Below are 25,745 nucleotides of genomic sequence, written 5' to 3' on the forward strand. Positions count from 1 at the left end.
TTCAGAGCACCCTGTTGAGGTTTCTTTTCTTTTTTTTTCTTTTTTTTTTCTTTTCTTTTTGTGATCACTTCTATATTCACTTATATATTTTTTTCTCTTTCCAGCTATGGATGATATCCCCTTTATGATCTACAAAAAATCTACCTCCACATTCAGAGATGAAGTAAGTGCTTCTTTAAATAATAATAATAATAATAGTTGTTGTTGTTTAATAAAAAGTTAACCCTTTCCCTATAGGTTCTATTAGTTAACTAGTTAATGTTGCATAGACTATGTATTAGCTAACATTTATAAAATATATATATATATATATAATATTAATATTATATATAATATATAAAACATAACTTAGATTAAATGTTTGATTTTGATAATGTATTAACATTTCTTTAAAATAATAATAATAATAATTATTATTATTATTCTTATTATTGTTGTTGTTGTTGTTGTTGTTTAATAATTAGTTAACCCTAAGGTTAAAATTTTTTTAAGTGGCAACAATTTATCACATTATTTAATAATTGCAATATATTATATATATATATTATATATATAATTTTTTTATTTATTTTTTTTATTTTTTTAGATTTCATTGTGTTCTAATTAGGGATTGCTTTGTTGGGGTTGGGTAGGGTTGTATATGGTTGATGGGGTGGTATAAAATGTAAAAATGCAATTTGCAACCATAAAATAATTAAACCCTTTTTTTATTAGTTAGCATTAATATTGCATTAACTATGCATTAGCTAACATTAGCAATATATATTTTATTAGTATTTGTTAACATTAGTTAATAAAAATATAATATATAATACATAACTTATATATAGTATATAACTATAATAAATATATTGTATAATAATACATATATATATATATATATATATATATATATATATATATATATATGTTTATTGATAGTTTATGTTAACTCAGGTCCATTAAATATTATTAATAGATAAATGTTTAATTTAAATCATGTACTTTGTAAAGGTTAAGAATTAACATCAACCAATATTAGTAGTATTTTTCATTGTTAGTTCATTAACTAATAAAACTTATGTAAACAAATGGAATCTTATTGTACAGTGTGTACAGTATTGTACCAATAACGACAATAATGTTTTCCCAAACACTTCTGGGTCTTTTATTGGTTGGAAGGACTGATTGCCCCGCCCCATTGGTTGAGCCAGTGTCGAGCTGACTCTGATGCTCAAATAGATCTGTAACTATGCTACTTGATGCAACCAAAGTTTTGCTAGAGCCCCCATCCCGCCAGATGTTGAGCTGTGATGTGGAGTCAGTGCTGCACGAGCCTTCAGCACTACTGTAATGGATCTGCAGCTGATGAATGCATGCAGCCAGGCAGAGCTGGCTCATGGAGGGCCATTTGGCCCCTGTCACAAGAGCTCTGTTCTTATTGTCAGAGAGAGAATAAGAGCGAGAGAGAGGATTAAAGATCTTAAGCACGCTTATTTAACCATGGTCACCACCATTATGTTTCCTATTTTTTCATGTATTTTTTTTTCTTTATTTCCAGATAGATTCAGTCCATTTCTTGAACATTACCATCAAATCGCCGAAAGAGATTGAAGATGAAGTAAGTTCAAATATGCTCAGGTTGACCTAGGTGCTCAGATTAACATACAGAAATTGGTAGAAATTGCACAAACAATTTATAAAATAACAGTTACAAAGTCTTAACATGAAAGACAGATTAGATGTTTTTTTCTTCTAAAACTGTTTTATTTGCAACTTCGAAAAAATCTTTTTTGGTGTACATTTAAGGCTTTTCTATATGTGTTCTCAGTTGTTTGATGCCATGATGATAGCCATTTTTACCAATACGATTATTATTTAAATGTTTATATATATATATATATATATATATATATATGTTTATATATATATATATATATATATATATATATGTGTGTGTGTATATGTATATGTGTGTGTGTATATATATATATATATATATATATATACACACACACTGTATAATGTACAATTTTTAAGCTCCAAAAAATGGCACGATAATTATGTTGAGAGAGCAGGAAGCTGCAGTGAAGTAACAAATAGTTGTATTATTGTTGTTCAAATTGTTAGTTATATTAACAATAATAGTAATAACAGCAATGCAGTAAAAAATATTGTGCAAAAAGGCAGTAGTGCGAGGCCAGAATTTTTTGTTAAAAACAAAAGAAAATGAACTTGGTGACACACTAGACTGATAATGGCTTTCATTTCATTACAAGTCATTATCGAATATCTGGAATAAATTATGTGAAAACAACAGGATTTTGTTTTATGATGGCAGTTCGTCTTTGTTTAGTTATACATATTTACTATCACGTTGACCCCCTCCCCATCAACACTTTTCATGGCGCATCTCTCCTCGAAGCAGGCTGTGATTAGAAGCAGCAGACCTAGCACGAGGGGAGGGGGATTCATTAATTACAGCCTAACGCAGGCTCCGCAGATGAAGTAAAGCAGAGATAGTGTAACAGCACTGGGTTTAGTGAGGTGGGCGACAGCACAAGATTAATGGAGAAGCGAGGGCTGACGGCGACGGAGTCGGAGCGCTGCCCTGATAATTAGAATCAGTGTGAGAGCATCCACAGCTATTGTTCTTCAGCCGCATCTTCGACCTGGAATGCAGTTTCCCTGCCACCCTGTCAAAAATGCAAGCCGGGATGCTCTTGCTCTGAATCAGTCACTATTGCTCATACATTGCTTGTGAATGACCCTGTGGCATGAACAAGTTAAAAAAGAAAATTTTGTCAATTAAAAAAAAAAATATATATATATATATATTATTAGTTGTTATTTTTTATTATTGTTGTAAACTTTTAATTTATTTTTTATATTTAGAATGTCTGTGTTTATGTGTAGAGGGAGAAAATGGTTATAATTATTTTTCATGTATTTTTAAATTTAGTATATAATTTATAAAGGCCTTGTGTTGTGCTTATCTAGAGAGAGAGAGAAAAAAAATTAAATTCAGTTGCATATATGTAAAGACTGTTGTGCTTATCTAGTGTTACACTAAATAATGTAAATATTAGTTGAGCTTTTTTGTATATAATTGTGTGTGTGTGTGTGTGTGTGTGTGTGTGCATGTGTGTTTTGATTATAGATATAAATTATATTTTTTATAGTTGTTTTAATACAGATTTTTTTACATTTTCTGTGTCAGTGCTTACCTTGTGTTACACTAAATAATATATCTATGTTAATATAAATATTTTGTAGAGCTGTTTGTAATTATATACTGTAATTGTTATCATCATAGTAATTAATTTGATCAATATGTAATGAGCATAACACGGATGCTATAATGCAAAGTGTTAGTGAAGTCTTGGTTTTAAGTGAGCGTATAATATAATTCAGTTGCATTTACAGACTGGGAGCTGAATACATATTTCCAGTAGAAATCGGCACGTATTCCTTCATTAGTCTCTGGATGATAACTTCTCTGCTCAGGGCCTTGACGCACATCGTAATTGACTGATTGCTAATTCTATTAAAAACACATTCATTAAAAAGAGGCATTTTGTGACATTAAACATATGCACATGTAATTGCGGAAAAGCGCCGTAATCACAATCAGGTCCGTCGATAAGACTGCTCTCTAACAAGCATCACTTGAGCCATTTTTTTGTTGAAGATGTTGGTTCCAGCAATTACGCATTCTTTTCATTTCCCAAATGATTTGCAAAACTCGTAGAGATTATAATTGCTTTTAGCCACGCATATCTAATTTGTGTCTTTTTAAGTGTTAATTAGTTAGTGATTTGAGCTGACGTCTTTATGTAGTTTGCACAGCTGAAAAAATTTTATTGAAGGGAGGCTAATGATTTGGGGTGGGGGGGGGGGTGTGTGCATTTTTTCTGCTACCTAGATAGAAAATATGATAATATAAATATATATGCACAATTATGTGATTCCATGCATGTTTGAAAGTGTGACACTTTAAACCAGACAAGACCAATCATATGTATTTCTAAAGGACATGTGTGTGTGTGTGTGTGTGTGTGTGTGTGTGTGTGTGTGTGTGTGTGTGTGTGTGTGTGTGTGTGTGTGTGTGTGTGTGTGTGTGTGTGTATTTGGTCATGTGAGGGAGAAGGAGACTCTGAGAGGACACCCAGAGAGCAGACGGGTAGATATTCAAATGAAGGGGGAATTAATGAAGACAACATGTCACATATTTTCACCTGCTCTGAGCAGGAACAGGAAATGAAGATCTGCTCATCTCGGAGGCTGCCGCCCATGTTCCGCATATTACTGTCCTGTCACGGGCCTGTGTAAAAATGGCAGGCAGTGATACATGCACTCTGTGATAACAGCCCATTCCTTCCCATCCATCATTTATACATGTGCGCGCACACACACACACACATACTTGTTTATTTATTACTTAGTCAGGTGCTGTGTGTGACTTTTCATTACAACTAAGCGGCGTGTGACATGTGACATGTTGGTGGAACTTGCAGTTCTGCTGCAGGTAGATGAAGGGCGAGAGAGAGATTTCTGAAAGGAAGAACAAGGTTGTTGTGTGATCCTCCAGCATCACCTAGTGCTGTGAATCTGCATAACATCTTAAACAGGCGTTTTATAAAGCTTAAAGATGTTAAAAAGCAGGATTTGTGTGCTTTTATTTATTTTTTCATATGCGTGCATGCATGTATGTCTGTATATATGTCAAATTCATTTAAACACATTAAATCCATTAACCCTTCATTTCATTGTTTTATTTTATTATTTTTATTTTTATATATTTAAAGAGAAATGCAGTTTTGTAATGTACTTTAATTTAATATAATTCCAAGTTCTCCAATTATTATTATTATTATTATTATTATTAATTTTTATTTATTTATTTTTCTTTTTGCTATAATTATTATTTAGTATTATTCAGAATGTAGCTGATGATAGAAGCAGGGGTCAGTGATTCAGTAAACTGAGAGAGCATATGATCTTCGTGATTTGTCTATGTACTTATCTCATGTTAACACTTATCAGTGACTTCTTCCTGCAAAGTATTTAGACCTTATTTCAGGGCCTCTAGATGTTCTAATTTTATTAGGTTAGTTGTAAGCTTAAATAAGTGAGAAGTCATGAGATTTGTGTATTGTGGAAAGCAGTTAATTCATGTTTGAATTTACCTTGTGATTTAATGGCTGTGTATCTGGAGTTGTGCACACGGGGGCGCCATTTAGCAGTATTTACTGGGCAAATACAGAAATGAAAAAAAAAAAAATATATATATATATATATATATATATATATATATATATATATATAATCATTATCATTGTTAATCATTGTCATTGTTTACAGTTGAATTACCAAAGTCATCATTCTTTTTTGTTTTCTGTTTGTTTTGCAGTACAACTATTGTTTCAACACTGAACACAGCGCTGCAGCCTTCACATGGACTCAGTGACTTTAGAGAGTGGAGATTCACTATTAACACTGGTATAAGCAATCAAACAGTGTAGTGAGAATAACTAAAGAATCTAACTGAGAATCCAAAGATCAGGGTATGAACACACTATATCTTTCTTCTTCCTGGTCTTCTTGGGAATTTTTTCTTTTCAGAAAACTTCCCTCCATCCTTGTGCCATATAAAGACTTCACATGATCACATGGATAAAACTCAAATGGATAAAAAGCCCTCGCTTGCATTTTCTTATTGATTATCTTGTTTCAGCTGAAATGGGTTGAAATGTTTACAATAGCCTATAATTTTATGTACATTTTTTTAAGTTTGACATTTAAAGGACAGTAACAACACTCAAAATAGACATGAATATGAATTGTTATTGAATATCATTTTATTTAGCTTGAGAAAATCTAAATAAATCTTGACCCTATAACTCTAGCATTCTCTATTCTATTTCTATTCTGTCTTTGTTTTTTGTTCATTATTTAAAAATATGACCCTCTAACAATAGCACTCTCTGTACTGGTTCTATTCTATCTACTTGTTTTTTTTGTTGTTTTTTTCTGTCACAGCTCTTACATAATATTGTTCTTTTGTTGGTTTGATTGCTTCTATTGGCCTTATTTGTAAGTCCCTTTGGATTAAAGTGTCTGCTAAATGACTGCATGTAAATGTACTTTGAAGTAACAACATTTCAAGTGAACTATAGTATGGGTTAGGGTTAGGTTTGTTGCCAGAAGGGCTTAAATTCTGTAACTATATGTGGGTGAGGTTTTTTTTTTTTTTAATTACCCTATTCTCATAAATGTTCAGTAAAAAGTTTGAAAACTAGCCCCAGTTTAATGATCTTTCATCATGTTTTCAGGCTGATCTCTGGCAACTATTGGCACAATTAATTTTTTAGAAACTTCCCTTGGCACAACATTACAGCCCATCAAACTCCATTGATTCCATAGTGCTTTGCATTTGTGTGAAATTTATAAATAAAATAAATGAATAAATAAAAACTTTAGTTAACCCTTTCATGCATATTGTCCACATTTGTGGACAGCTAATTTAACTCCATTTAAGGTTCATTTATCATGGTCATTTTCTCCAAACCACTTGAGGGCAGTGTCAGTAGATTGACAGTAATATTGTAACAGTGGCTACTATCTTGCATTCCAAATATTCATTGCTTGATAACATCATTAATCCAAGATGGCTAACAGTGATAGACATACGCTAAATGCCCATGCATATCTGTAAATAACTTTTATACAAGGAAGTCAATTGATATATATATATATATATATATATATATATATATATATATATATATATATATGATGTACAGTAAAGTATGATGAATATGTTAGTATTATATAAACTAAAACTTAGAGTATAATGTAGTTTTTATTTACCAAAAACCAACTGTCCACGTATCTGGACATCATGCAACAGAGGAGTAAGATTGCATAAAGTCTGATTTCTGTAACCTGCTAGTATATCTATTCTATTTTTTCAAAGATGTTATGAATTGTCTTGAATTGTAATAAAACAGACATTTAACAAATATATCAACATAAATAATTATTTAAAATTACATATATTATAGCATTAAATGGCAAGTTTACACAGAAATATGGAGTCAAATTTGCATTGTGTCTTCCAAACAGGGACAGCATGGGTCAAGGAGTCAATACAGAATAATAGAGAATATCCCAGAGGGATAAGGATGAAAATATAACTTGTTACAATCAGCAATGAATGTTTTCCATGATTTGCCTATATTGTCAATAGGTTTCTACATATATGTAACTACTGTTATTGGTCCTACAATATATGTTGTATTGCTATTATATTGTAATATTATTGTTTTTAATAACTGAGCTGATATTAATAGCATAACGTCCCATAAAAAAAAAAAAAAAAATATTCCATATTGTCAACTGTGGCTTTATGTCCCATTTTACGCCTTTGTTGCATGGTGTTCACATACATGGACATTTAAATATTTTTTAAATAAAACCGAATTTTGTAAAAATGAAAATTAAATTAAATTTTAGCATCATATTAAAGTAATAAAAAGCATCATAAAAAAATCTAGATAATGTTTTCCATAAATCATGCATGAAAGGGTTAATGACTTTTTGCTCTCCCAGATGATTTTTTCTTATTTGTGACCGCAGACACATTTTTGCTTTTTTTGTTCATGTCATTCTTGCCCCCCTAGACAAGCTAATAGGGCTTTCTAGAGTGTGTGGGTGTCAGAGTCACTAGTGTGTGGATGATTTCAGAAAGGAGACAAACAGGTGCTGCACCAGAGCACAGGTTCTATCTCACTGGCCCGTTTAGACATCATGAACGCTGGGACAGGATGATCTCAAGGCTGTCATTCCCATCAACCCACTTCACACTCCTTTGAACAGGTAGAGCATTTATTTTCTCCAGTTAATCCACCAACCAAAGCATGTGAAGTAAATATCATCAGTGTATTTTGACTCAAAGGCTCCCCTACATACATACATACACACACACACGCACATATATATATATATATATGTATATATATATATATATATATATATATATATATATATATATATATATAAATGTCATGACAACTCTTAGAGCGATCTGTATGATAATGTACTTGACAATGTTAAAGTACCCCTATTATGGATTTTTTTAAATTACCTTATATGCAGTAGACGTCAACATGACACATAAGCATATTGCCCTCTCAATTGTTGTGGGCACAGACCCGGGAAAACTTGAAAAAAGGGGTTGCGTTCCAGTTCACTTTGTATCCCCTTCACTTGCTAACTTCCCTCCATCTGGTTTACTCAGATGTACTTCACTTCAGATGTACTTTTACGCTGCATGAGTGCCCACTTCTGGCGGAACCCTTGGAATGGGCTGAATTGGAATGTCCTAAACCCTTGATCATTAAGAAAATTTAGGGATATGCCGGTATAAAATTTTATCACGGTACACGGTATTATCACGGTATTGAAATCTAGTTTCAAAAAAGTGCTCATAATACAATATAACAGGTTAAATAACTTTTTCTTATTACAAAAAAAAAATAATAATAATAATAAAAAACCTCAACATTTGAATACAATAAAGCAATATAGAGAAATATATAAAGTTAAAAGTTTTACATGGATTAAAGTGCAAAACAACTATAAAGGCCAATCGGTATCACTTTACAATAAGACCTCATTAGTTAACCATTAACATTCACAATGAGCAATAGCTACATTTGCTACAGAAGTTAGAAGTATTAATCTTTGTTAAAAATACAAGTTTAAGTTCATGTTAGCTCGTTAAATAACACAGCTGCAACTTTCAATTTTAACAACGTTTTATTAAAAACTGGAATACCAAAGATTAATGAATGTTCAGAATAATTTTTCATTGGCAGTTTATGTTAACTAATGTTAACTAATGAAGCCCTAATGTAAAGTGTGAAGGAACAATAAAGAATCAAAACACTTTCAAACCATAACTAGGGCATGTAGTCCAGATTAAATAAATAAAAAAAAGTTTGAAAATAGCCTATTTAGTCTAAATATTTTTAAGTATTTGGCGCTGTGATGAACACCATATCGAATCCACAAAATCTGAATGGCTATTTAAAATTATTTAAATATGTTTTAGAAAGTAGTGCAGCTGCTATATTTATGGGATATCCAGGGTAAGGGCTACATTTTCTGCAGTTTAACGCCATCTGCTGTCAGAGAGTGAATGTGCTTTCATTCAGCGCTTCTCTCACGTGTTCCCCCATGTGCTTCTCATGAGTGCTTGTTTACATCAGAGCAGCACACGGGTCTTTCAAGCAGCATACAGTAGTGTTGTGCATTTTTACCAGTTGATGGGAAAATTATTCTTTTAATGCATTCCAGATTCGGAATAATTTGTAATATATAATTATTCACTGTATATAGAAGAGGTGGGAATAAATTAAACGCAATCTGCGATGACATCATAATAGTGTTGCATTTTTAATGTCTACAGAGCGGCCTGATGTGTGCATATGAAGCCAACTCGCTCCCTCTGTCAAAATCAAGGGGTCGAGGGTATCTATGTCCATGTAAACTTCCATCGTCCACTTAACAAAGTGGAATGCACTTCAAAATGGCGGCTAGGGTAAGTGCTTAGGGAAGTTCACAAGTGCATGTCTAAAAGTGAACTTGAATGTAGTCTTGGCCTAAATGAAAACGCAAATTCATTCTTTCCCACTAGGTGTTGCTTTTGGAGCTGTAAAAAATAGCTAGCTGTTTCCCCAGTAACAGCTGTACACAAAGCAGCAATGCTTCACAGATGCTGCTTTATCAGGCATTAAAGGCATGATGAAACTGTAAGTTGACCAATCACCGCAAACTAGCATCACACAAAGGAGGGGTTTGGAAAAATGAATCATTGATCGAATCGTTTGGGAGTTGTTGAGCAAGTAAGGTAAAAATAAATGCATATTATAAAACAATGAAAGTGTTTTTTGACCTTGCCTGCATGTCAACCTGTTGTGAGGGACTCCTTAGAGCTATTGAACAGCACCATCTAGAGTTTCATGCCAGAACTTTAGATAGATAAATTATTATTTTTGTAAATTAGTATTATAGATTGTATAAATTATTATTGTTAAGATTGTTGTTGTTGTTTATACCAAAAACAGTTTAATTTAATGTATCATGATCAGTTTTTTACCTTCTGTCTGACTTGCAGAATTAAGTTAGCTATATTTGCTACTGTACCTTTAAGAATCTCACATTTTCTCTATTATGTTTGACTGGCTATGTATCAGTGTTTTTCACTGTTGCAGAGTAATAATAATGATAAGTAATGAGTGGTCATAACTTAATGTATCATAAATATCTCAATGATAGATTTTTTTTTCTTTTTTCTTATTCTTATTCTACAAAAAAAAAAAAAAAAAAATTCTAATACTGTACATTATTGTAGGTCATCTATGCCCCACCTCTCTCAAACGCGTCATTTTCTACGAAGTCCCTCCTTCTGACAAGCGCAGTCTGCTCTGATTGGCCAACTAACCCAGTTCATTGTGATTGGCTGAACACCGCAAGCATTCGTCGGAAATATAACTCCCCATTACATAATCACGAGCTTCAGCTTTCAAATTAAATGTAAGGACAGTTAATAATGTCCTTAGTTTTACCATCAGTTAAAGCCTGAAAGGGGAGCAGAGTGGTGTGTCAGACAAAGTAATGACACTCATATGTGTTTGCAGTACACAAGCCACAGATGGTTAAGATAGCTGACTCCACTGAGCAACCCTGTCTCTCTCTCTCTCTCTCTCTCTCTCTCTCTCTCTCTCTCTCTCTCAGTTATCAGGGGCCCTTTCTAAACTTCTGATCACTTCACCATGGACCCTCACCTCCAAATGGAGCTAAATATTAGGTCTCTCTCTCAGAACCACAACTCCCACTCACAGCATCACTGCCTCTTCAAACAACCACCTCACATGGTTTTAGTTTCAGCCGTGCTATGGCTTTATGATTGGGAAAATAATAATATCCTGATACCGCACTGTAAAATGAAAATGATTGGTCAGAGCCTTTAGTGTTTATAATCCATGTGTGTTTGAAAGGAATGGTTTGGCATGAAATATGAAGGGAAACCATTCTCAGCTAGTCTATTCATCAAATACTTATAATTAGAAAACAAACTCTTTTTTTAATGTGTTTCGAGTTGATCAATGAGCAATGCACATTCAGGATGAGAAATTGGTTTCTGTTTCTTGTATTATTCTCTATTTTATAGGAGATGGAGGGAGAAAGAGATGAGAGGTTTGTCAGACCATGACTTGGTGTGCATGAACGGACAGTTCGCTGATATAGTCATCTGCTTCCAATGTAGAGAAGAGCAAAGGGAGCCATCCATCGCTGGGCACGTGGACTCAACCTTGTTAATCTCTCTTTTCTTTTCACAGACACTCACACAGAAAGTAAGACATACGCGAATACATGGAAACTTGTCCATGAGAATAAGCTGGAATGCCGTGATAGGTTTTTCATGCATTTGGATGGACAAAGTGTCTGAGGAGGAACCTACATATAATGAAATTTACAAAGTCAAAACTTTTGATAAATCCCAGGATGAACTGCTCATGCACTGCACTAGCACACTGCATTGTGCATTAGACATTATTAGTCCTACAATGAGATGACAAACGCTTGTGGAAATGATAGTGTCATAGAGTATCCCGAGTTTGTTCGATAACTTGGAAGCATGCAAATTGATGTTTAATGAAAACAATGTGCTGTAAGTCGGTTTACAGGAGTCAAACATTATGTCTGATATCCCAAAAGTCTTGGAAATAAACTACTTTTTCCTGATGTGATTTGAAGTGAAGAAGCAGTAAAGTTTTGATTGAAAAGGGAGAATTGAAACATTCTATCCATATTTTATATTGAATAGAAGTGTGCAGTTACATTTAAAGAGCTCTTTTTAAACTTCCCTGCTAACCTGAATACCAATGTGCAGTTTCTTTTAAATTGTAATATGTTTAGATTTACAGTTTAGCATGTGCTGGATGATAATGCATCAGCCAATGAATGAAACACTTAGTAATTTTGCTGTCAAAGCACAAAATTATTCAGATGACCTCAATACTATTGATCTATTTTTATGTTCAAATTGTATTTTAAATATTAATCAAATATCTATTTTAGATTGTGTTTTGACCGTTTTAATGGATAATTGAATAAGCATTCAAGGACAAAGCAGAATTCCTTAAAAGATTAATCTGAAAGGTACATTTGTTCTGACACTATTGCATATGAATGCTACATAATTTGGGAATATTTTAATTTAAGATATGTCGTAATCGCAACACTGTGAATTCAAACTGAATGATTTATCTCAATTAGCTAAGGTTTAAAGAATAGCTTAATAACTCACAGAATTACTGAATAATTAACCCATTAAATTACAAACATGATCACAATGTTAGAAAACTAAATTTGGGGGTCTGTAAAATGTTTTAATTTTATAAGAAGTATTTTGTTCACCCAAGCTGCATTAAGACACAAAGACTAAAAACAATAAAATTATATATTATTAAAATTTAAATGAACTATTTTCTATTTTAATATTTGAAAATGTAATTTTACTGCTGTGATGATAAAACTAAACAGCCATTAATTCACAGTCTTAGGTGTCACATAATCATTCAGAAATCATTATAATATGCTGATTTGCTGCTCAAGAAACATTTCCTATTATCATCAAAAAACACGTTTTTGAAACACAAAACTTTTTAATAATGTAATAATTTAATAATAATTAACTTTACTGTCAGTTTGGATCAATTTAATGTATCCTTGATCAATTAAAGTGCTAATTTTGATTAAAAAAGCATATTATATATACAGTACATGTATTTAAGTTTTTTTTTTTTTTTACTGAAAAACTCAAACAAGTTAGGTATATGAGGACTCTGACAGACTGAGCACTTTGTTGCTCAACACAAACACTCTTATTTTTGCCAATCAACTTTAACAAGAGTTATGACAAGCATGCTGTATGGTGCACATTATAAATGCTTTCCTGTGCTGATGACATCATGTTGAGGTTAAGAGATCATGCTGTTGTAGGAGAAGCGTAGAGGGAGATTGAACTGTGCGGTCGTCACTGCACTTCTCCCTTAACAAGCTCAAACTGGACTCGAGGGGGAGATGTAAACCATCAAGTCTGGATCTGGCACAGAGCAAAGAGTGATATCAAAGAGCAAGGCAAGTGCAAGAACTCTTTCCCTCTCTCTGTCAGAGTACTTCAGCCATACGAGGCACATTAGAGTAATTGAGGAGCAATGGGCCCAGGCGTGAGGTGATCTCTCTCTCTCTCTCTCTCTCTCTCTCTCTCTCTCTCTCTCTCTCTCTCTCTCTCTTTCGCTCTCTCTCTTGCTCGCTCCATTCCCCTGTCCTGTCCCACACACTTACCCCCACCAGCGGCCCATATCCTACCTTTGTCTAAGTGTGGAAGTTTAACTTTCATGTTTTCTCTGTTCTTTTCCGTCATTCCAATCATTTTCTCTCTGTCTTGTCTGAATTTTCATTTCATTTCATTTTTCTTTCTTTCTTTCTTTCTTTCTTTCTTTCTTTCTTTCTTTCTTTCTTTCTTTCTTTCTTTCTTTCTTTCTTTCTTATTATAATCAATGTTTATAAGCACATTTGTTTATTTGATTGTTTTTAATACTAAACCTTTAATAATAATAATAATAATTATTATTATTATTATTATTATTATTTATTCATACATGTATTGATCATTTAACTGTGAATAATAACATTTTGATATTACTGATATTATCAACGTTTATAATAAGCACATTTGTTGATTTAGTGTTTTTAATACTTAACCTTTAAAAATAATAATAATTATTATTATTCATACATGTATCGATCATTTGATTGTTTGTGATTAAATTTTGATATTACTAATATTATTATCAACATGTTTAAGCACATTTGCTGATTTAGTGTTTTAATACTAAATCTTTAATAGTAATAATAATTATAATTAATAATATTGTTATCATCATTATTATTAATACATTTATTGATCATTGTTAGAGATAAAATGTTAATATTATAAGCAAAACGTTTATTATCAGCATGTGTTGATTTAATGTTTTACTGCTAAACATTAATACTAGTACTACTACTAATAATAAAAATAAAAACTTTATAATATATCATAAAATATTATTACAAAATGTATTATTTTTATACATTTTATTGATAATGATTTTAGTCTTAGTAGTTCAATTTTGAATATCCATTTTCGTAGGGAATTTCTTACATTTCTTTAAAGAAAAAAAAGAAAGAAAAAAAAACATTTTGTGCTGGTTTTGTTCATTCTTTTCTCTCCTTTAGGACACCACAAAGTGGCTTGAACACAGAGATCAATTAGCTTCTTTTAAGTGAGATCAAAGCGTTGTGGCCCCATGCCCAGGCATGAAGGCCAATTAAACCTGACCTGAAGGATGCTGGTCCCCGTGGACCACTCACCACTGGACACATGTTATGGATTTAACATTATGCTATAAAAAACGCCACAAATCTTTATACTTATTTGATATTCACTATAAATAGTGTTATTTTGGAGGCCAGCAACACAAGACTTTTCATTCTTTAATTATTATAGTAATTGTAATCATATAAAAATGATAGCCGATGTTAGGCGATAAAAGTAAAGGCATGAGGGAGTGTGAGAGTGCAGTCGGAGAGGAAACATCGAGTCTCAGTCCACAGACAGGTGCAGTGACCCTATCCACCTCTGGAGGTGCCACTTGCATTTTATGGGACATTTATGGCAGGCCAGCACTTTTTACCACGGCCACCTGGATGCAATAAGAGCACGGCTCCTGAGCCTGCTTGTAGGAAACTCTCAGGGGCTCCCGCGGGAGGCAGGGCCTGTTAAGATGTTTATGATTCAAAAAGTGGTCCAGAGGGAAAACACTGACAACTACAGAGAGGGATTTTGTAGAGGGAGCTTGTTTTCTTGTTACTCCCAACACTTCCCCAGAGAGCTGTTTTCCCTCCTCTTTTCCTGAGTAAACCCATGGGGAGAACAGGATTGATTTAGATGTTTTTTAACCTGTGCTTAATTGTGTTCGGGGTGATTTGATGATTGGTCAGCTGGTTTTAGCTTTTGTTTCATATATGTATCATATTTGTTAGATTTACTTCATTTAGTTCAGAAAATCAGAATGAACTATAATAAAAATGGATTATCTAGACTCCACTAAAAGTCCCTTGTGGCCAGATGGGCTGCTCTAATGACTTCATTAGGATTGACATACTTCCTGTTCATTTATATATAGGTCTGTGGTCAGACCTTGTAGCTTAAATCATAAATTTAATGGCAAAGATTAATGTAATAATTTTCTATTTTTACATTGTAATATATATATATATATATATATATATATATATATATACACACACACACACACACAATTAAATATATAACATTTATCAACTAATTTAGAACATTTATTTTAAAAGTCTAAATTAATTATTATTATTATTATTATTATTATTATTATTATTATTATTAATTTATTACAATAAATTTGAATGTACTATTCAAATAATGGTATTATTTAATATCGTCTAATAATGTTGTATCATGACAAATGGCAAATACTTTGGTTTGTGTGTGTATTTTATTTAATATAAAATTCTAACTAAATTGGAAATTACTATTATTATTATGCTAAAAATGTTTTAGATAAGTATTTTAAAATTCTTCCCAATCTAAATCATAAGCACTGTTAATGTTGTATTGTTCTTAAATTGAAATGCTGTTGAAATAACATTTATATTGAGTAATATTTTCTAATAATTGTATATATTACTTCAGTAATTACTTCAGTAATACTTTTACAATTATATACAATTATATTCCTTTTTTATATAAAATCATGTATATTCTCTGTTACCCAAAGTCTTGAATCTGGCAGAGCTGCACTATTTAGAATAGTCAATTAGACACCTGGAAACTACATAAGACTGAGAACTTCACAGCTCTAATGCCGCAGGTCTGTTCTTTTCTAGCCTGTAACCCATCTTCCATGCTGACCTTTGATGAGGGAGACCACAGCAATAAATCCTGTGCAGAATCCACTCACACCTTCATGTTTCAGCCCAATAACTACATCTGACCATTCAGGGGGTTCAAAACTGCAGGCTCTAATAGCCGTGCAAATGGACCAGTAAATGATGTCCAGGACACGGCTACAAATCTGAAGAGTTTTAACCAAAGCTGCTGTGCTACCCTTATACTTCTGACTGTATCAATATTATGTTGGCCATATACTAAAAACGTATTGAAAATTATTAATGTTCACGTATCTTCACATATAATAATGTTCACATATCTGATAAAGGCCTTTTCATCTCAGCATTCATTTCTTTTTTTTCAGTTGAATCCAAGTACTGTATATTGTCTGTAACATTTTGCGTTCCAGCATAAAATGGAGATCAACAGCTCCACTCCAGGTCATTATTTATCCGTGATCTTGAACACACGGGGAAAGGATCAGTGTTTGGACTGGTTTCAGTGCTTTGAAAGTCATTTTTTGCTCTCGTGGGATACATGGAGACCCTCAGGTCAGCACATGCAGGGAGCATTGAATGTGTTGATAGAGATGAGGGGGTGCTGGATAGATTAGAAATGCTAGCTTTTGGCAGACGCTGCACAGATCTTCATCTCCAGATCCAGCCAGCTGAGGAACATCTGGAGCAACCCACACAGACATTGAGAGCAGGGCTGTGAGTTACATTTATTATACAGCAATGGCAAATGTGGCCTGTGAAATTGTCACGTGATTTAGGTGGGTTTATATATTTATATATATATATATATATATATATATATATATTTTTTTTTTTTTTTTTTTTTCTTTTCATTACAGTGAGGTGGTCTTTCTGCTGGACCTTAGGACTGTCTCACCTCCGATTGATAGATTATTAAAAAATGAATTTGTCAAGAAAACAGGACCATCACTATTGGCAAAAAGCAATAAAACTAGAATGAAATTCACCTTTACAAATTGGTATAAATTATAACCTAAAATCGTAATGTTGAAAAAAAAATGTCATGGTACATGGACATGCATCAACAACCATTATTCTTATTCTCATTACTAATATTATTATTATTATTATTATTATTATTTAAGAGAGTAGTAATAACAAGGTTGAAAATAATAAGAGAGAGACCAGAGGCCTGACAGTCATCAAAGCACTGATGTGATGTGACCCATTAGCAATTACCTTGGTCCCTGTGTTTCTCCTTCAATCTTCACGGCACACTGTTGGTTTGCCATAATTACAAACCAGTGACAAATTTTCAGACATGAGCTCTCCTCAATGTGGCGACTCAAATCTATTTAGAACTTCGCAGTGTTCAGGCCACAAGACTGGTTACACACATTTCATTTCAAGAGCTCTGACTGAAGTTATTCCTCCCACAAAAGAGAAACAGGGGATGTATGTTGTAAATGGCATATATCCTAAAATCAGACTTGGAGCCGCCACTGAGCCCACTTTGCCATGGGATGAATAAATCAGTCTGGAGAAGAACCCAATGAACAAGACAACCATCTGCTGAAAAGCATCGTAAATCTCGTCTAGTTTGGGATACGTTACCATCCCTTCAGTTGCGCTGTAAGGATTTACAGGACTCACAAAAGCCTTAACTCTTTTCCATAACAGCAATGCAAATGCTGATATATTAATTGTGTTAGCTGTACCTAAAATAGTCTGTTTCATCCTAAACTAACTTTGATCTGCGTCAGATCCTGACCTTTGATAAAAGCAGGCTGGATGAAAGCCTACTAATACAAGTGCAATTTGTTTGACTCTAAATCCTTTTTATTTTATCTAGTGTATAGTGTGTCATTACCTTATTTTATTGGCACTTATGGAATGTTCATCAACTTAAAAGTAAAAATCTGCTGAAAGTTTACTCATACCTTCCAAGATGTAGCTTGTTTATTCATCAGAACAGATTTGGAGAAATCACTTGCTCAACAACGGATCCACTTCAGTGAATGGGTGCCGTCAGAATAAGAGTCAAAACAGCTGATAAAAACATCACAATAATACACAAGTAATCCACACGACTCCAGTACATCAATTAAAGGTCTGTTGAGTGAGAAGCTGTGTGTTTGTAAGAAACAAATCCATCATTAAGGCAGATTAACTTTAAACTGTTCCTTCTGGCAAAAATGCAGAAGTCCATAAACCATAATGCTTCCTCAAGCAAAAAAAAAAAAAGAGAATTTAGAACTGTTTTGGATTGTAAACAATGTTTGATCTGTGCATATTTCTCTCCTGATTCAGACAAGACAACCTTTTTAATGGAGATAGCAATATTATGGATAGTAGTATTTTAGCAGGAAGCAACAGTTCATAGCTTTTCACTTTACTGGAGTCATGTGGATTACTTGTGGATTAATGTGATGTTTTTATCAGCTGTTTAGAATCTTATTCTGATGGCACCCATTCACTGAAGAGGATCCATTGGTGAGCAAGTGATGTAATGCTAAATTTCAAAATATCTGTTCTGATGAAGAAACAAACTCATTTACATCAGATGGCCTGAGGGCGAGTACATTTTCAGCAAATTTTCATTATTGAGTGAACTTTTTCTTTCAGTCATTATGGTTATTTTATTCTGTTAATTCCCGCATGTTCAAATAAAACTCACATCCAAATTAACTGTCCTCCCAAAATTTGCTCATAAATGATTAAATATACTGGACCTGTGGGATTATGTTATTCAAAGAATTTAAAAAAGTTAACAGTCTAAGTAATCTTTTTTATGTTGTCTTTATTAATTATCCCTCCTGTCTAATGAAATGAGATAACTTTATTTAAAGTTCAAGAAATCTTCTTAAAGCAGCTGAAATGAACTCTTGCTTAGACCGTGTCTGAATAGACACATTACCAAAATGTTGTTTTATGTTTAAAACATTGAATATGAGTCAAACATTACAGAATGTGATTTATTTATTTATTTATTTATTTATTAAATACACTCTATGTTTGCTTTTTGTGTGCAGTATTAGATCATAGTGCATACTACTGGTATGTGCATTAAAAAACTATGCAAACCCACATATGTATGTATATATATATATATATATATATATATATATATATATATATATATATATATATATATATATTAGTAAATTATAGTAAATACTGTAGTGTTTTTAACCATACTGTAGTATAGTGTATTATACTGTATATATTATAGTATTTACAACACTTTTTAATGAATAATACAGCATACTGTAGTATTATAAGGGAAAAACTGTAATAAATACTGTAGTATACTTAAGTTTTTACTACAGTAAACTGTAGTGGATTGTAGTATAATATACCCTATAGTTGTAGAAACTTAGTACAATATTGGGTAAAGTAATTTGTTTATATTACTATAGTTGTTTTATAACCACAGCAACTATAGATTTACCACAACAAATTAATTCAAGTACTGTAGTACAGTACGGTTCAAAACACTATCGTATTTACTATAAATTACTATATAATTTGTTTTAATGTGGGAACTTAAACCGACGAAGACCACCTCGAAGGTAATTACAGCTAACAGTACAGTAAACGTTTAGTGCAGTGATTGGTAAAAATGTTCGTTTCACCATACAGAAGTTAAAAGTAGATTTGGCCACTGGAGGGCGATATTGACCCTCTATATAACACTTGAGAACTGAGACAAGTCCATCCAGGGCAAATTGTACTGAGCTGCATTCGGTACTAAAAGAAGTATTAACTATCGTTTAATACATCGTTTATCAATATAACTCTATGTTTAAAGCAGATTAGTAGGTAATATAAATAAGTATGTTAAGTATATGAAACTATATTAGCCAAAATTGAATTAACATGACAACTAAAAACAAATAAACTAGTACAATAAACTAGTTGTTTTATGTTCAACACTGCATAATCTATACTGCAATTGTTTGTTATTACTAAAAGTTTTTATTGTTAGCATACAAAATCTTTTGCAAGAATTTATGTGGCTGGAGATTAACGAAATTTTCTGAAAAAAACTTTGCTAAAAGAAAAACGTTTTTTTTTTTTTTTCAATAAATGCTACACCATAGTAAGCTACAAGTTAAATGATTACTAATTCTTGTTTGATTCTCAATTATTATTATTTAATATTATTTAATTATTTAATTATTTATCAGTTGCGTTTGTAACGCATATTTTCAAACTAGTGAAAATAACTCCTGTTTTCAAGTCTCTGAAAAGTGCATTGGTTCATTATAGCAAAAACTCATTAAAAGATCAAAGTGGATCCAAACTTGAAAGTTCACTGCCACGTACAATTTACTGTCTGTGTCTGCTTCTCACTGCCATTAGCAGGGTTTGTTTTCTTTTTCAGGATTTGTTCAGATAAGTGAAGGATTAACCAGTATATGCTCCAAACAGCTACAAGATTTACCCGCTGCCAAATACAAGATATCATGTGTAGATTAACATCTCACATGTATATTTACTACGTTCTTGTGTTCATTAGTCTCATGTGCAAAGTTTGAGACTTCAAGAAAAAATATCTAATTTCTATATTTAATATATGTATATATATATATATATATATATATATATATATATATATATATATATATATATATATATATATATATATTATAATTTTAGAAAATCATAGCAACTTTCAGCGCAGAAATGAACGCGGTTATACAGCTAAAATTGTATCGCGTTTCTTGTGTAGCACAAGTTGTTGACTGTTTCATAACAAATGTTTCGTCAAATTTATTTTTAACGAATTGTTGTTTTGTGTTATTATTGTTGTTGTTATTTACATTACGCAAGTACAGAATGCTGGCGCTGTCCAAGACCTAGCCTTTAGAAAGGTAGATATATTTTTGTAAAAAAAAAAAAAAAAAAAACCTTTGAAGACATTTTGCTATTTTTTTTTATTGATATTATAACAATCTAAATTTGTATATATGTAAATCTGTGTAGAAATCAATTGCGATGACGTATACGCAGACGTACGCGTCGTTGGATGGCAGTGACGCTCAGAGCGCATCTCCACGCGCCGCGTCTCAGCTGTGAAAACTACACAGTCCGTGATGACATATAGAGCCTGAACACATCCCATACTACACTTCATACTTTAATTACTGAGTTATGGTGCACTAGTTTTATGCACATTATACTGAGTAAACTTTATTATTATTATTATTGCTGTTGTTGCTTATGTCTGAATTTTATTATAGCCTATTGTTATCGCTGCTTTAATTTTAGTTTGCATTATAACCATATGGAATTTAATGTAAAGCGAATATATCAAGGCTGGGCAAATTTAACAATGTAAAAAAAAAAATACAATTGATCTCGCTGTTAATTTAATATCTCGCATTCCACTTCAACGGAATGCCCCCTCGGGAAACGAAATTATTTGGCAATTTTATATCGAATTGTTTATTTTTTTATGGATTTTTGTTTAAATAGAAACGAAACAAAACACCCTTCCTTTCAATAGTATATTTTCGCTCGATGAGATAAAATGTAGTTTATTTAGGATATTTGTTTGTTTGTTCATTTATTTAGGCTATTTATTTCAATCCATCATTTAGATAGTGTTTGTTTAGGTTTAGGTGTTTGTTTATAGCCTTATAAGCTATACGTTCACCCTTTTTTTTTTTTTAAACCTGATAAAGTATGAAAAAAACTCGACCGAATACAGGAATCAAATATTTATACATTCCAGCTATTAATTTTCTTGTGTACATTTTTCATGCAAACGCGCTTTAAAAAAAAAAATAAAATAAATAATAATAAAAAACTTATATTTGTATCTAAATAATGTTTTAACAAGTTTTATTGTCGTTGCACACGTTTCAGTCATATATTCTGGAATTTACAATAGTAATGTTTCTTTTCTTTTTCCCCCATTGGTTTCTTTATAAACCAGCAGTTTAAGTCCTCTTGATGCGTGTTGTGTTATTCTTACCTTGCGTTCGAATTATCCGAGTTGTTTAACTAAAACAGTGTAGCAAAGCTTGCAAACCTTTATTGAGTTTAGATTGGCTTTTTCACCCTCTCTCTCACTCACTCACTGTGGTGCACGTGCCACACACCTGCCGCTCAGGCGCACCATTTAGAAAGAGGGAGGGGGTGTCTGAAAAAAAAAACAATTAAAGAGACTTTCTCGAGCAACATTACATAAATCACATCTATTTGCGTTTCTTGCTTTTGGGCCTCGTTGTCGAAATTCTTCAGAGAGCAGAGTTCAGAACCCATATCGTGCGTTCACTAAAACCCTTTCAACTTTTGTGGGCACAACATTTGGGCCTTTGCGCCACCAGTGACGGAAGTAAAACGACTTTTAAGGGACTCTAAAAAACGAAAGGCGTTCGTCCTGATTGCCTTTCATGCCTGTCCAATGAGATCCGTCTTTATGAAACACTTCGTAAACCAGAGTTCCAAACAAAAGGCCAAGTCCCTGAAACACACAAGTCACGCCACCAGCATATTGCTGACGGCCTTATACACAGTTCATTCCTCTCTGTAGCAATTACTTTCTTCATAGCACATCCCTTCTGTGTGTGTGTGTGTGTGTGTGTGTGCGTGTGGGTGGGGGTGGGGGGCTAGTTTAAGCTAAGCTTCTTTTTCAACAGACAAAACTAATTTAAACCAGTGATGCAAGAGAATTTGAGTATTAAACATTAATTCATTTCACGATTGTCTATATTTTTAAATAGCAAGCTATTGTTATTTTCAACATGTATACCTAAAGCAATCTGTCTGTCATTATAGGCCTATAGTCGTTTCTTTGCAGATCATAATTGAAACGCAAGGGGGAGCCTCGCACAAATCCTGTTTAGGCACCAGCATGACCCCATGGGCTCCAGTTTCACTACTAACTTTAGTGAACACTGAAAAAAAAAATCCTATTTTGTTTCTAAGGTAAGTGATTGCAAACATTTTAGCTACATTTAATAATTAAAATAAATAAATTAAAAATATGTTGAAAGTTAGTCAACTAAAGTTATTTAAATGTAGGCTAGCTAAAATAAACTGATTACAACAACTTCCCTTTATTTTTATGTTATTTTAGTTATTGATTTATTTTTAGTAGGCTAAATTCAAAAAAAAATTTCAGTGAACCTCAATTAAGGTAAATGATCCATCGATTTTTTATTTATTGATTTATTTATTTTTATTGAAGATACCCTCGCTATTTTCCCCCCTTATGTGGTCTGAATTAGACCTGTCTACAAGGATGCAACATGACCAAAGTAAACATTTTGAGAATTTCCTTCGATAGCTCAGAAATAGCAAATGATTGTATTCTAAACCGGGAAATGTTCCTTAATATAGGCTATGTTAAATAAAAATTGCCATGTGAACTCAATATGGCGGCAATCGTGACAGGCGACCCGCTCCATATCGAACAATAAAATCTTCCACCTTTGAAATATATTTTCAGAAATAGGCTAGATTTAAAATCAGATTTTAACAGTTTTTTAGCAATTGATTGATTAACCAACATATTAAATATAACAAAGAAATAATAATATAAATATTAATTAAAAAATAATAACAATGAAAATTAGGCTAGGCTATATAACCTATATTTGTTATCGTTTTATATATTTGCATTATTATATATTTTAAGTTTTACTGTACGTTTCACCTCCGTACTAATGAATAAAACCATATTGTTGTTACAGTAAATAATAGTAATGATAATAATAATAGGCTAATAATACTACATTTTTCTCCATCTATGCCCACAATTTATCCTTGTTACCGAAATGCACAGTTCGTCCTTTGACTCATCTCCTGTATTCGACTGATTATTTAATCAGCAGCCTTTCTGATCATCATGTGGCTGCAGTCTAGGCTAATAGAGTAGCCTACTAAAAATAGAGTTCGGCCGAGAATAAACCGTTTATGGGACCTTAATGAACTGGCCGCCGTGGCCTATGGTTTTCTGAGTGTCAGCTGAAGATATTTATTTTTGAAGGTGTTGGGCTGGTGGGGTTTATTTGATAATGAAGGGTCGTCATAGGTATCTCACTTGGCGAATGCTTGAAGTCTCCTAAAATGCTCGGAGGTAGTACGGTATCCCGGGAGTGAGGCGGTAACGGGGGAGCGTGACGAATTCCGTATAAAGCGAGGAGTTAAGCGCGTGCATTCCTCTCTCTCAGTGTAAGCTACATGATGCTTGGAAAAGAGCGTGCTAACTCTCATGGTTCAGTATATGACTTGAGGCACTGAAGGAAAGTATTAGTTATATTAAAAACTGACGTTTGAGTGGCCAAATATCATTATAAGCTAACATGCAATGAGCTAAATAAATATTGCACATTATCTTTTCTAATTTTGACGAATTTTAAGCATTTTAACAGGGGCTTTTTATACTTTGACATTGAGTTTTCCAAATAAATAAAGAAAGAGAACAAGGACTTGACTTGAGTGTAGTTAATCTTAGCAACAACTGTGGACACGTGCAATTAATAAAGACTTGAAGATGAAAGGGGCAACTTTGTGGTTCACAACCTAAATATCCAGCACTGGGATCCTAACAGTTGCTCTCAATAGGTAGTCAGTGTATATCATTGCTCCAACCTGCTATTGTTAGCCTGTGTCAAACATTTGTGAAGCATGAAGCTGCAATTAATACAGCTGATTTATTGATTTCCCTCATGATCAAAACGGTAAGCAAAAATATTTCCTTTACAATACTGCTATAAATTATGCTGTGCAAAATGTATTTGTCATTTAAACAGTTCAGCCATAATTCCTTCCTTGTTTTTAATAAGACGAAATCTCTAATGGATGGATTTACTGGAATACTCTCTTGAGTAAATTGCCTAAGTAACAGAATAATACAATTACAAAGAAGCTAGACATTTTAATATTGTATAAAAGATTCATCGCTTATCTTTTGCATCATTTCATTTGTTCAGGTGCGTCCTCTTTTTATTGGTTTATTGTTTTTTTTTTTTTATGAGAATAGATCTAAACAAAGCAGCTAATTAAATAAAATTTGGGACATTTAACTCATTAGCTCGATTTGATTTTTTTTCTGTGTAATCGTTAGTATATTACTACTCCATCTGTGCCATAGGACTGCTCAAGGGTTTGCTTTTTATTTCATTGGACTCTGTCTGTAGTTATCAGCCCTGATCCCCAGGTGCATCGTAGACGAGGGTCAGAAGGTTCGAGGCTTCATAATGGACACAAAAGCACAAAGCATGCGGACGGGCCAGGCGTGATGCTCCGCTACCTGATATCAAAGCCAGCAGCCTCTGCATGGGAGGAGAGGGCCTCGGAGCAGCCAAAGAGTAACATGCGCTTCAAGGTTTGAAGCGACACCATCTATTTACATCAACAACAATAACAGTAACATTCTACATTACAATAGGCATGATACAAATTGAAAATTATTGTGATTAGTTACAAAAGAAACATCATCGCGTAATTGCGAGCGTTGCCACAGATTTTTAATACAAACTACACGTTCGTGTATTCATCGTAATAGCACTGTATCATTAACACAATAAAAGTATATTTCTACTGGTACTAGTACTACTATTACTAAGAATAAAATGAACATTAATAATACATTGTTGTTGTTTTGTTGACAGAAAACAATTATTTGCCGGGTTTTTCTTAGTCTATTTTCGTTGTTTATTATTAAAGCAAATCGCATATTGTCAAAAATGTTGTCAAATGCGTGCAACTGTTCTGTGTCTATGAAC

At 32.8% G+C, this 25,745-nt stretch overlaps 2 protein-coding genes across 4 annotated transcripts in view; both read left to right on the forward strand.

The window, feature by feature from the left end:
- Positions 1-11,512, forward strand: part of mvb12bb (multivesicular body subunit 12Bb) — a 70,149-nt gene extending 58,637 nt beyond the window's left edge. Inside the window, exons 8-10 of one of the 3 annotated variants that reach the window (XM_059502766.1) lie at positions 105-163; positions 1,541-1,600; positions 11,219-11,512. In XM_059502766.1, the coding sequence (XP_059358749.1) occupies positions 105-163; positions 1,541-1,600; positions 11,219-11,260 (161 nt within the window). In that variant the 3' untranslated portion in view covers positions 11,261-11,512. Of the gene's footprint in view, positions 1-104; positions 164-1,540; positions 1,601-4,122; positions 4,747-5,392; positions 5,849-11,218 lie in introns of those variants that run through there. The other 2 variants (XM_059502765.1, XM_059502764.1) reach the window with 2 other exon arrangements.
- A 13,072-nt stretch (positions 11,513-24,584) lies between these two features.
- Positions 24,585-25,745, forward strand: part of lmx1bb (LIM homeobox transcription factor 1, beta b) — a 64,714-nt gene continuing 63,553 nt past the window's right edge. The window contains exons 1-2 of the mRNA XM_059503448.1: positions 24,585-24,698; positions 25,165-25,345. The gene's annotated coding sequence lies outside the window, so the exon portion shown is untranslated. The remainder of the gene's footprint in view (positions 24,699-25,164; positions 25,346-25,745) is intronic.

Source organism: Carassius carassius, chromosome 21, assembly GCF_963082965.1.
Source record: "Carassius carassius chromosome 21, fCarCar2.1, whole genome shotgun sequence".
Taxonomy (NCBI): Eukaryota; Metazoa; Chordata; class Actinopteri; order Cypriniformes; family Cyprinidae; genus Carassius; species Carassius carassius.